The 12,953-nt window shown below is 33.9% G+C and overlaps 1 protein-coding gene across 1 annotated transcript in view; it reads left to right on the top strand.

The window, feature by feature from the left end:
- Positions 1 to 5,163, top strand: part of LOC104857336 (disintegrin and metalloproteinase domain-containing protein 32) — a 96,575-nt gene extending 91,412 nt beyond the window's left edge. The window contains exons 22-23 of the mRNA XM_010617166.2: positions 2,113 to 2,151; positions 4,606 to 5,163. Coding sequence (XP_010615468.1) covers positions 2,113 to 2,151; positions 4,606 to 4,612 — 46 coding nt within the window. The 3' untranslated portion in view covers positions 4,613 to 5,163. The remainder of the gene's footprint in view (positions 1 to 2,112; positions 2,152 to 4,605) is intronic.
- Positions 5,164 to 12,953: the final 7,790 nt, after the last annotated feature.

Here is a 12,953-nt window from a genome sequence, read left to right as displayed (position 1 = left end):
AATTAATTTTATACTTATAATTAAATTACAATTAGTATAATTGAATTTTATTAAATTTACATAATAAATACTCAAATGTATAATTAAACTTATACTTAAATTATATTTAAATTTTAAATATCTAAATTCTGCCAGCATCTCCAGTCTTTTTCTAACTGAGAGAAGGTTCCAGACTATTTATCTGCAAGTCCCAATCATGAATCCCCCCATGCTGTTGTCATGGCTTCCTCCAGGTTTTTACCTGTGTGGCCTCATCCTCCATTTATTGTCACTTTTATGTAAAGACTTTAAATCATCCATCAACTCCGACTCACTAATCATTCTTAAATATACTTACTCTTTATGGTGGGTTCAGTTTCCTTGTTCCTGAAGAACAACTCTTTTGCCTAGTAGCATCTCTGTGTTATAAATATTTTGTGGTAAATGCCTGAACATGACGTTTTTTCATGTACATATCATCTAAGGTCAATAAATGGACATCAGCTGTTAGTTTGATTGTTTATTCCTTTCCAAGTAATGTTTGTTTTTTTTTGGGGGGGACTTGTAGGGTTTCTTCTTTGAAATGTTTTATTAGCATATGTTTTTATATAGTATTTAAAGATTTATCCACTTTTGGATTCAATATAATCATCAGATATCAAGACTCAGGGCATTAATTCCATGGCTACAGTATACCCCCTGGGGAAGTCGTGGTTCAGACTTCAAGGCCTCAGTTGTTCGAGAATTTTTCCTTAGAACCTAGTAATTATTCATGGAAACCCCCATAATTTCACGGAAACCTCAACTATCCTCTGCAGTTGTTTTGTGGGTGGGAGTTTTGCAAATAGCCAATCCAAGAGCTAAATTCAGTTTCCTTGCTGCTAATTGGCTGTTAATGGCAGATGTACTGGCATGCTCGCTGCTACACCGCTTACAGCTATTGAGTGTTTTCAGTTTTGTTCTTAAAGCCCTAAGATCCCTGAGAGGTGGCCAAATGTTTGCACCTTCTAAGGCTTTATAATACATTATTTTATTAAATTACATAATTGTGGGAGATATAGCATATTTAGGTTTAAACTATACACTCGATCTTAGCCAAAAAGGCCAAGAAACAATTAGGTTTAAACTATAAAATAGGCATTTTTTCTGACCATATCTGAAATTCACAGTTTTTCATAGCTGTGGGTGCTCAAGGAACATAACCTCCATGATTTTCAGGAGTCCACTGTATCTGTTCAATTCTTGACTTGTCTGTTTTTTTTTTTTCCATCCGAAATGTCTTCATTTAATAGAGTCTTCTCAACTTAGCCTCCATATTTCCTAACTGAGCTGCTCATAAATACAGATTTACACCTATCTGGCATTGTTTGATTTCCACACATCACTTCACTAATCACTCACTAGCGGTTATCATTTTCTTGCCTTACTCCTGGCTTCTTCCTGTGGAGATGTTAAACATTTTGAAAAGGTTTTCCTGTTCTCTGTTGATCTTGATTGTGTATTTTTTGTTTTACTGTGCTATGCTCATGGACATTTACTATTTTATATTTGTAAACTCAGCTGCAGAAACAGCATTCAATGTCATGGCAAGTTCTGCATGCTCTGAGTTGTAGAGATCCACACTGGGAGGAGAGGTTTCTGGTGTGCTTCTTACAGTCCATGAACACGACAACAATTTCTATGCTTGCTGATTCAAACTTGTGGATAACGGAATTGAGTGGATGAGTGTTTGCTCTGTTGTATGGAGCAGGCTTGGAGTTCCTGCATTTCAGTTGAAGTTTTCTCATCAGTCCAGTTTGCCAGACTACCCTGAAGTGAAGAATTTTAATTTACAACATGTAGCGACATATATGTCCACAAACGGTTAACTCAATGCAAGATTAAGGAAGTTAGAGTCAAACTTAACAGTCTGTGCTTAGAAGTCATAAGAAACAATGTTGTTTGCTATCTTTAGACTACTTTTCACTGAAGAACTTAAATTCAGTATGATATGTTGTACTTGGTGTTTGGAAAAATAGGAACAGTACGTATTTGCATGTGTAAAGAGTTGACTTTTATATAAAATGTCCCTTTGTTCATTAACATAATAGTCAAGTTTCTTAGTATTAACTCATTGATGCTGTTTTTATATAGGTCCACACCAGAAGGTAGTACCCAAGCATATGCCAGCAGGTAAGCTACCTTGAAAGTATTTCTTAGTAAATAAATAGGTTGAAAAGTAATACAGAAAATGTTGATAATTCACAAATAATTGTCAATATTTTGGGGGCAGCCAGAACTGTTTATGTTTCTCATAACATTCCACAATCGTGTTCACAAAGGTTCTCTGAATTCTTTAAAGTTGTGTTTGTGTTGTTTTATATGCCCCACAGGTAAGGCCTTTTGACCCCATTGAAATGACTCAGTATTTACTGTCTGTTCATCCTCCTTTCTTGTGGCGTTTTCTTTTTTTTTTTAAGTTTTCATTTTTCTTGAATTATCTAGTATTTGTCCTTCCAGTGACCTCTTTTACTTATATTCAGTTCACTGCTCTTCCAGAATATTCTTTCTGTCCACAGGTTAAGTATTTTAGGCTGCACCAGAAAATTTTATAGTTTCTGACTTTTCTATTGCAAGTGACACCATCCATTAGGAAAAGCCACATCTTTCTATATCCTTTATTCTCGGTTGTTCTTGGATGTCTCCCAACATTGCCACTATTTTATTGACTTTACTTCCACCAAATGAAGTATGACAGAAAGCTCATTTTCTTTACCATCTTCACTCTCTGTCACTCTTCTGGGGGGCAGTTGTGAGAGAGTACCGAAACACCGCATTTCTCTGGAGACACGCTCTCCTTGAAGCACTACCGTCCCTTTATGTTCTGAAACCAGTAGAGGGCAACAGCCATGTTTATTTTGCTTATCACCAATTTATAGGTAACACCATACAAAGTAAATGCACAGTACTTGTGTAATGAATGTGATTACTCTAGAAGTTCATGTACACACATATAATTGGTGGCATAAATAACTATTCCATTACCCCTCAGTGCCGTTCACATATCTGTGCTCTTTTAGACAGGATATTCCAGTAGCTGAGAAGTAGGAAAGGGTATAACCCACAGGGAAATATGTATTGTGTTTGAAGAGCATGATCCAGAAGTTATCCCACTAGTCTAGCTTTGTGTTCTGAAGAGTGTTTCAAAGTTTTCTTTCATTTTATTTAACAGGCTCAGCACATGTACTTGCTGTGGTTTACTGATATTTTTATAGCACCTATTGTATATTGTATTTGGTTGGGTTTTTTTTTTTCATCTCTTTTTCTTTTGGAAACCCAATGGGAGATGTCGGTAGACAGAAGAATTATTTGGGTAAATATAACAAAACAAAAAATTTTTTAAAAAGTAGAAATCTAATGGCTGTATATTACAGTTTTTGCTCGGAATAATAGCAAAATGCAACTATAAGTTTATGAAGATAAGACAAAATGTAGGTAAGGAGAGAATGGGTGGGGTAAAAACATGCTATTCTTATCCAATTATCTTTTTTGTTGTTGTTGTGTTACCCAGTTATCTATCTTATTATGTTTTTTTATATCATCTGTGAATTGTCCCAATTTGTCTTCCTTTTGTATTTTTTTTTCTTTTCCATTGTTTTATTTGAGGGTTTAGAAATAAAGGATCTACTATAGGTTATAAACTGGAAAAGAGGCCCAAGATCTTTACACTTGGTAATAATTGGTATAGAAATATGCAGGTATTTCTTTTTCACCACAACTTTGAACAGAATGAGAAAACGATTACCATAAAATTAAATCTATCATAACTTTGACAGATTGTATAATTCAACCTAAACATGTCATTTCCTTACATCTTTAGGTCAATATCATAGGGAAGCACCAAAATGCATAGCACTCAGTATATTAGGAGATTAGAAAAATAAATATATATTTTAAATTAAAGTGAAATTCATAATAATCCAATTAATTTCTAAGTAGTACATACATGAATTAGTAAAGAACTGCATTAATAGCTTACCTATCAATCTTAGTAAATCTTTTAGTATATTTTAATCCAGGTTAATAATGTTTTCTTACATTTATTGAGAACTTACTCTTACTGTTAGAATGGAATTAAAGAGGTGAAGCTAATAGTATGTAGGATCTGTAAATTAGTTTGTAAAACAAACATAATCAGGTCTATTTTACCTGTTAGGTACTATAAGCACTACTTTAAGCACAGTTGCTTATGGTATATGAGTTTTCATGGAATCACAAAATGTTTGCAATGTAAAAATCTATAAATGATTGTAAGATATGGGAAAAGCAAAATTAGTATGCACAGTATCTAAATTTCTAAAAATAGGTAAATATAGTAAATTGTTAGTCACAAATTTTCATTATAAGTGAAAAAATGTTATTCTGTTATTTGCAAATACTTTTCATTAAAAATGACAGTACCCCACAAATCATAGAAAAGAATAATATAAATAATTCACTCATGAAGAAAACATTTAACAAAAAGAATCGTGGACATTATTTCAGGAATTCTTTTCTCTGTCACATGACTCTCTCACTTGGCAGTACTCACAGCGGAATGGAGTTTGCTATTAGTACCCTAAGCCCATGTGCTTTGTTCTCCCACAGTAACTAGGAATCCCTTCAGAAGGCAGAAGATACTACCAAGGTCTCCGTGAGAACTGAAGACAGCACCTTTCCTCTCTTGGTCACAACTGAAGCAATCAATAAACTGAGTGTGGACCATTTTTCATGCTGGTGGGTCTGCTTTTCTCTTCCCTTCCTGCACCTCAGAATTCAGCCTAGCTGTAGTTGTGGGGCTGCAGGGCCCCAAACTAGCGTGTGATCCCAATCAGGCATTTCCTTTGTCACTCGATTCCCCAGCTCTTTCCATTATTTCCTCTGTGGCTTCCTTGCTATCTGCTGCCCCCTTCTGGTTTACTGCACGGGACCATGTGCCTCCGATCTTTCAGGCTGGGCTGGTTATGGAGATGGCCCTATCTCGGAAATGAAGCTGTTTCCCTTCTCACCTTCCCACATTCCCTTGTCCCAGGTAACCTAGCGATCCATCCAAGCGGACAGACAGGCACCTTCCAAATGACCCACACAGCTTGGTCATGGGTCCCAGGTGCAAATACTAATCTTGTGTCAGTGTTTGACCTAAAGATTGATTGAGGAAGAGTTTTTTGCATTTTCCTTTGGCTGTAAGAATATATGTAAAATTATTTACTTCTTCAATTAAATGTCTGGCAAAATTTACTAATGAAGTTATCTGGGGGAAACTTTTTTGGGGAAATACTTTCAATTACAGATGCAATCTCTTTACCGAGGGACTATTCAAAATTTTCATTTTTTTTGTGATAGCTTTCTTCAGATGTATTTTTAAAAGAATTTATCCATTTCATTTAATGATCAAACATTTGAGATAAAGGTTTTCATCACATCCTTCTACTGTCTGAAAAATCCAGTTACATCCCCTCTCGTTCCTAATAGTGACACATGTTCTCTCTGAGGACTCTTCCTACAGATTATTCATTTAATTAATTTATTAATTTTCCCAGACCATGTCTTGGTTTGTTGTTTTTTTCTATTGCATGTTTGTTTTCTGTTTCACTGAAACTGGTTTTACCAAAACTGGTTTCACCAATTAACATGCTCTTAACTTGTTGAGGTAAAAATTTCGATTATTCATTTTAGATCTTCATTTCAGACATATTTATTTATTTTCATTTTTATTAATACATGTCAATGATACATCGAAAATGCATTTATTGTTGGTAGTTGGCATGTGGCACTCAATTCTTTTTGCCTCTGCCTCCCTTCTCCCTTTGATTTCTCCCTCCCCTTTGCATTTTCAAAAGATCTATCTTCCTGTTTCCTATTATCTATATTCTATTTTGTTCTTTATTTAGGGTTTCTTATATGAGGACTCGTATGATCTTTAAGTTTCTTTGTGAGTTATTTCACTTAACATTATCGATTTAAGGTGCATCCATTTTCCTACAAATGATTCAAATTTATCCTTCCTAGTAGTATTCCATTGTGTATAAATATTGTATTTTCTTTATCCATTCATCTGTTTATGGACATATATACTGCTTCCAAGATTTAGCTTTTAGAAGCTCTTGCTGCTATAAACATAGGCATGCATATATCACTCTAATATGATGTCTTTAATTCTTTTGGGAAGATACCTAGAAGGGGATTAGGTAGGTCAAATGGAATTTCTATTTTTAATTGCTGGGGAGGAATCTCCAAACTCATACACTATGCTCATAATAGGCTGCAAGTATTTAATTTTAATAATATTATTCATGAGATAGTTTCACAATGTATAATTTTCCATTTGTAACATCATGTCAATGGTCAAAATGGATGGATTCTGGATGATTTATATGGATTTCGGATTTTCAGATTAAGGATGTTCAATATTCACATCAGCAGTATTCTTTTTTCTCCACAGCGCAGACAATACTCATCTTGTTATGTCTTTTTTTTTAGAATAGCCATTGTTACATGTGTGAGAGGATATCTCATTCTGGTTTAAGTAGCATATACCAAATGATTAGTGATACTAAGCATTTATTTTCTTTATCTACTGGCTATTTGCATGTCTTCTTTTGAGAAATATCTACAGTTTTCTTGCTTACTTTTTAGTTTTTTCTTATTGTTGGTTTAAATTTCTTATGTATCTTGAATATTAGTTCAATATTCCTGGATATATGGCTTATATTTTCCCTAACCATTGTTACTTTTTTTTTAACTGTGCAGAAGCTTTTGAGTTTTTTTTTTTTCTCCCATTGTTTATTGGTACATTTTAGGTATACAGTACAGTTACATTCATCATTGGGATCTTGTACCTTTACGTGACAGGTCTTGGTTCTCATTTTTTCCTCTTGTCCCTTCACCCCCTCCTCCCCTCCCCATTTACAAACACTTTATTTCCATTTTTTCATTTTCTCATATTTTTTCTTTTCCCTTATTACCTTTCCCCTACCCTTCCCACTTTCCCTACAACTTTAGCCCTTTTCTTCCTATTTCACATTGTCAATTCTATCATTAGAATCTTATGTACTATTATAATTTTTCACACCAGAGAAACTATTTGGTATTTACACACATGACTTATTTATTTCACTTACGAGTTTATCCTCAATATGTACCCATTCTCCTATGAATGACTCTAATTTCTCATTCTTTATGGCTGAGTAGCATTCCCTTTTACAGAAAAACCACATCTTTATCGAGCCTTCAACTGATGGGCAAATGGGCTGTTTCCAAGTTTTAGCTATTACAAACTGTGCCACCATAAACATAGGTGCGCATATATCACTGTGATACGATTCTTTTAATTCTTTTGGAAAGATACCCAGCAGAGGGATGGTTGGGTCAAATGAAACCTCTAGTCCAGCTCTTTGAGGTATCTCCATATTGATTTCCACAGTGGTTGCACCAGTCTGCACTCCCACCAACAATGGAGAAGGGTTCCTTTCTCCACACTACCCCGCCAACATTTGTTACTGGTTGGATTTCTTGATAGCAGCCATTCTTTGTGGGGTGAGGTGGAATCTCAGTGTTGTTTTCATCTGCATCTCTCGAATGATCAGTTATGTGGAACATTTTTTCATACATTTACTTGCTGCTTTTACTTCTTTGTCTGAGAAATGTCTGTTCATTTCAGATGCCCATTTTTGAATCGGGTCTTTATATTTGGGGGGGCTGATTGTTTTGATTACTTTATATATTCTAGATAAGAGTCCTTTGTCTGAGGAGCAGCTGGTAAAACTTTTTTCCCACATTGTAGGTTGTCTCTTAGTTCTGTTGAAGGTTTCTTTGGCAGTGCAGAAGTTTTTTAATAAGAAGCTTTTGAGTTTGATGTAATCCCATTAGTCTACTTTGTTCTTGTTCACTATACTTTTGGAATAACATCCCCCCAACATTTTTTGCCCAGACTAATGTGCATTTTTTCCTCCTATGAAATTTCTTTTGGTAGTTTTATAGTTTCTCCTCTTAAATATTTAATCCATGTTGATTATTATAGTTTTGATTCTTGTGTATGGTGTTATGTGAGTTTGTATTATCATTCTGTAGGTGGATATCCAGTTTTCTCAACACATAAAATTGAAGAAACAATCATTTTCCCGTGTATTCTTGGCACTTTTATAACAAATCAATTGGCCCTATATGGATGGACTCATTTGTGGGTTCTCTATTCTGTTACAATGGTTGATGTGTTCATTTTCTTTGTCATGCTACAGAGTTTTAATTACTGTCATTATTATTTGAAATTAAGTAGTATGATGCCTCCATCTTTGTTCTTTTTGCTTGTGATTGCTTTGACTGTTTTTTATTTGCTTCTATGTATTTTAGAATTAAGTTTTTATTTCTATGAAAAATTACAATGGAACTTAGGTAGGGATTCCACTAAATCTATATTTTAAACTTGATCTTAACCAAAAGGCCGAGAAGCGCCTCAGGTAGTATGGATCTTTCAAAAATATTCTTCCAATCCAAGAGTATGGAATATCATTTCATTTATGTCTTATTCAATTTATTTCAGTATTTTATATTTTTTAATGTACAGGTGATTCATCTTCTTGGCTATATCTATTACTAAGCATTTAATTTGCCCAGGGATTTAGCTCAGTGTTTCCGCTGCCTGTCTCGCGAGCGCATAGTCTCAAGTTCAATCCCTGATACCAAAAAAAAAAAAACCAAAAACCAAAAACCAAAACAAAAAAACCCCACAAAGTATTCAATTTGTTTTTTGTTGTAAATGAGATTATACTCTTAATTTCTTTTTGGATATTTCATTATTATTGTAATTACTGTAATTTCTCTGGTAACTACTAATTCTGTGCTGAATAGAAATGGTGCAAGTGAGCATTCTTGTCTTGTTACAGATTCCAGAAGAAAGGCATTCAGCTTTCTCTGTTAGTTATTGGCTTCTGTATATGGCTTTTATTGTGTTAAGGTACATTCCTTCTAGGCCCATTTTGGTGATAAACGTTTTTTAACCATGAAAGGCTGTTTTTTTCTCTTGCTTTTTCTCTAACAAGATAATTGTAGGCTTTGTCCTTTATTCTGTCATCATGATGTCACACATTTATATATCACACATTTATCCATTGCACACTTTGAACTACTGACACATTTCATTGACAATCTGACATGATCGAAGTGGACAATCCCTTCAGTGTGTTGTTGAATTCTATTTGCTGCTGCTTTGTTGAGGATTTCTGTACATTCATCAAGCACACTGGCATGTAATGTGTGTCTTATAATGTCCTTGTCTAGCTCTGGAATCAATATAATGATTGTCTCAACATGAATTTCAAAGCATTCCTTCCTTTTTATTTTCTGGCAATAACTTGACAATGACTGATAATCATTTTTTAAATGAAGCTTTTCTGAATTTAGAAACAAAGCCATCACAGTTTAGACATTTTTTTAATTAGAGACTCTTGTTACACACAATTTCCTTAATAGCTGCTGATCTTTTCAAATTTTTTATTTCTTCATGATGCAATTTTGGCAGGTCATTTGTATCTAAGAATTAATAATTTCTTCTAGGCTATGCAATTTCCCAGCATATGATGGGTCAGGGTTTATGATCCTTTTCTCTGATTTTATTTGAAATTTCTCTTTTTTCCAGGTTTAGAGAGATGTCAGTTTAGTTGTCGTATCATAGATCCAACCCTTGGTTGTTTTTCCCCCCTGGATTCATTGTTTTATTCTATGTATTACTGCCTTCTGTTAACTTTGAGCTTAGTTGTTCTCATTTTTCTAATTTCTTGGGTAATTACATTAAGTAACGAGATCATTTTTATGTTTTGAGGTAGGCATTTACTAGTATTTCCTCTTAGAATTTCTTTAGCTATATATTCTGAGCTTTCTTATGTTATTTCCATGTCAATTATGTCAAGATACTTCCTGATTTCCCTTTCCTCTTTTATCCATTGATTACTTTGGAATATGTTTACTTTCCATGTAGTTGTGAATTTTTGAAAATGTCTTACTGGTTTCTAGTTTCATAACATTTGCAATCAGAAAAGATACATGATATAATTTCAGTCTTCTTAAATTTGCTAAAGTGTGTTTTGTGTCCTGACTGATGATCTGTCCTTGGGAATGTCTCATGTGCACTCAAGAAGAATACAGTCTTTTGCTGCTGGTTGACATACTGTACCTATGTCTTTGGGTCTATTTGGTCTAAAAAGCTGTTCAAGTCAATGTTTCTGTATAAGTTCTCTGTCTTATCTGTAAATATTTGAAAGTGAATTTTACGTCTTCTATATATTGTATTGCAGTCTATCTTATTTCAAATCTTTTAATATTTGTTTTATATACTTAGGTGCACTTATTGTATGTATTTATAGTGTTATATTCTTCTGATTAATTGATCCTTTTATCATTTTAGAATGATGCTTCTCTTTTTATAATTTTTCAGTATTTTGTCTTCATATAGCTACCCTTGTCCTGTTTTGGCTTACAAGTGCATGGAATATCTTATTACATCTCTGAATTTTCAGCATATGTATACACTGAAAGCTGAAGTAAGTCTCTTATAAACAGTAGGTCTTGTTTTACTTTTTAAATCCTTTCTGTTACTGTCTTTTGATTGGATACTTCAATGTACTTACATTCAATACTGATATATAAAAACTTAATACTTTCAATACCTGATACAACACACACACACACACACACACACACACACACACACACACAGCTCCTGCTATTTGTGTTTTATGCTTCTGGTAAGATTTCTGCCTTGTAGTTTTGTACTTGAAATGGCCTGTAATTGAAATGGCCTATTTCAAGCTGATTACAAGTTCACATGATTGCCTATAACTCTATGCTTTTACTTTCTCCTCCACATCTTACATATTTGATGTCAGACTTTAAATTATTTTGTAATGTATATCCTGTGAAAACTACCTTTACCTATATTTTCCCTTTTTAGTTAATATGAACGAATACATTAATTTTTATATTGGCCCAATTTTGTGTACTTCACATAAATGCCAAATGATCGTGATACATTATATTTTATATCTTGCTGGAACCTATTTGATATTTTTATTAAAGATTTGTTCATGTACTATATTGATTTGTCGTTTCTTATGAGTCATAAGGTTTTTTGTATTTAATTATGGGTGCCTTACAGAACACCTCCTCTATTTTCTACAATACTTTGCATAATATTGATATTATTTCATTAATTTCTTTTAAATTCATCAATGAAACTTAAATGAAGAAGTTTTCTTTGTGGAAATGTTTTAAAGAGATTAAAGAGTCGATCATGTTTTGAGGGGATGGTGATCTATTTCATATTTTCAGGCTATTTAATTTGCTTATTTCTTCTGTTATGGGTATGGGTAAGTTATGTTTTTCAAAAATGTATCCATTTCATGAATACAGTCAAGCTGGCTGGTACAAGTTACTTCTCCTGTGGTAGGATCTGTAGTGATGTCCTCCTTGCCTTTATCTTATTTTAAATTTTTTTCATAGTAGTTTATCAACTATAATGATTAAAACATGATTTGATTATTTCTATTGTTTTGTTACTTTGTGTCAGACTGTTTGGATTAATATTGCTTTTGTCATAGTTTCTAAAAGATGGGTTTATTTGTAAATCTTACAACGAATTGGCACTTCAAAGTATGAATGTTTACTTAGTGTCAAGTTAGTTATATCCTAGATATTTTGATGCTTCATAACTAAGTCCAAAGAATTTCCTTTTTTCTTTTGATATCCAATTTAGCTTATGAGACATAGAAATGTGCTAAGTTTCTAAATATTTGTGTATTTTATTAATATATTTTGCTTATATTTTATCATTTGATTCACTTGTCAGAGAATATACTCTGAGATATTTTAATCCTTAGATAATTTGCTGTGTTTCACACTCCAGAATATATTTTGTATTGGCATAATTTTCAAATTTGTTAAAAGAGAACATGTATTGATTATGTAGTTGTTATATTAATACTGTATAAATATTTACTATGTTGAATCGTAATGAGATAACTGACAATGTGAAATGGGAAGAAAAGGGCTAAAAGTGTAGGAAAAGTGGGAAGGGTAGGGGAAAGGTAATAAGGGAAAGAAAAGAAATAGGAGAAAATGAAAAAATGGAAATAAAATGTTTGTAAATGGGGAGGGGAGGAAGGGGTGAAGGGAGGGCAGGGACAAGGGAAAAAAAAATGAGAACCAAGACCTGTCATGTAAAGGTACAAGACCCCAATGATGAATGTAACTGTACTGTATACCGAAAATGTACCAATAAACTCAATGAGGGAAAAAAAAGTTGCTTAAATGACTGGAAAGACAACAGAAATTTCTCAGAGGTTTCTCTACCCTAGGGCCCAGGGCAGAATCTCTGACTTGCCATTTCTGGAGGTGTTCTCTTTTGCAGGAAAAGTGCCCTAATTTGACTGTTGACCTATTTTTCTCTCTGAAGGAGCTGAAAAGCAGTGGTTTCAATCTCTTGGTTTGCTGGCAGTACTTCTCTAAATACGATTGTAACAGCTGAAGTCAATTGTAGCTTGTGCTTTAACAGTACTTCCTGGAGTAAGGATATGAGTTACCTGAGGAAGATAAGATAGTGCACTGGTCGCTGGGTATGGTGGCGCACACCTGTAATTCCAGCTCTCGGTAAGCTGAGGCAGGAGGATCACTATGTAGCCTGGGCTACATAGTGTGTTCCAGGTCAGTCTCAACTACATAGTGAGACCCTGTCTCAAAAAACAAAACAAACAAACAAACAAAAAAGATAGTGCACTGGTAAAGGGCAGGTAGTCCAGTCCAGTTTTATTTTCTGGGTCTCTCTCCAGATGGTAGCTATCTACCGTGGAGTGGAATAAACCTTGGGATGCCTTAAAGGGCACAGAAATCAAGCAGACTTATGGGATGCCATATTTGTTTCTTTTGTTTCATATTGGAAACTCCATCTCTGAATCTCTCACTCCTTT

The sequence above is a fragment of the Fukomys damarensis genome, unplaced genomic scaffold, assembly GCF_012274545.1.
Source record: "Fukomys damarensis isolate Sample0158 unplaced genomic scaffold, DMR_v1.0_HiC HiC_scaffold_18, whole genome shotgun sequence".
In the NCBI taxonomy this organism is placed as follows: Eukaryota; Metazoa; Chordata; class Mammalia; order Rodentia; family Bathyergidae; genus Fukomys; species Fukomys damarensis.
The sequence above is the reverse complement of the archived record's forward strand: the minus strand, read 5'-3'. Positions and strand labels throughout refer to the sequence as shown.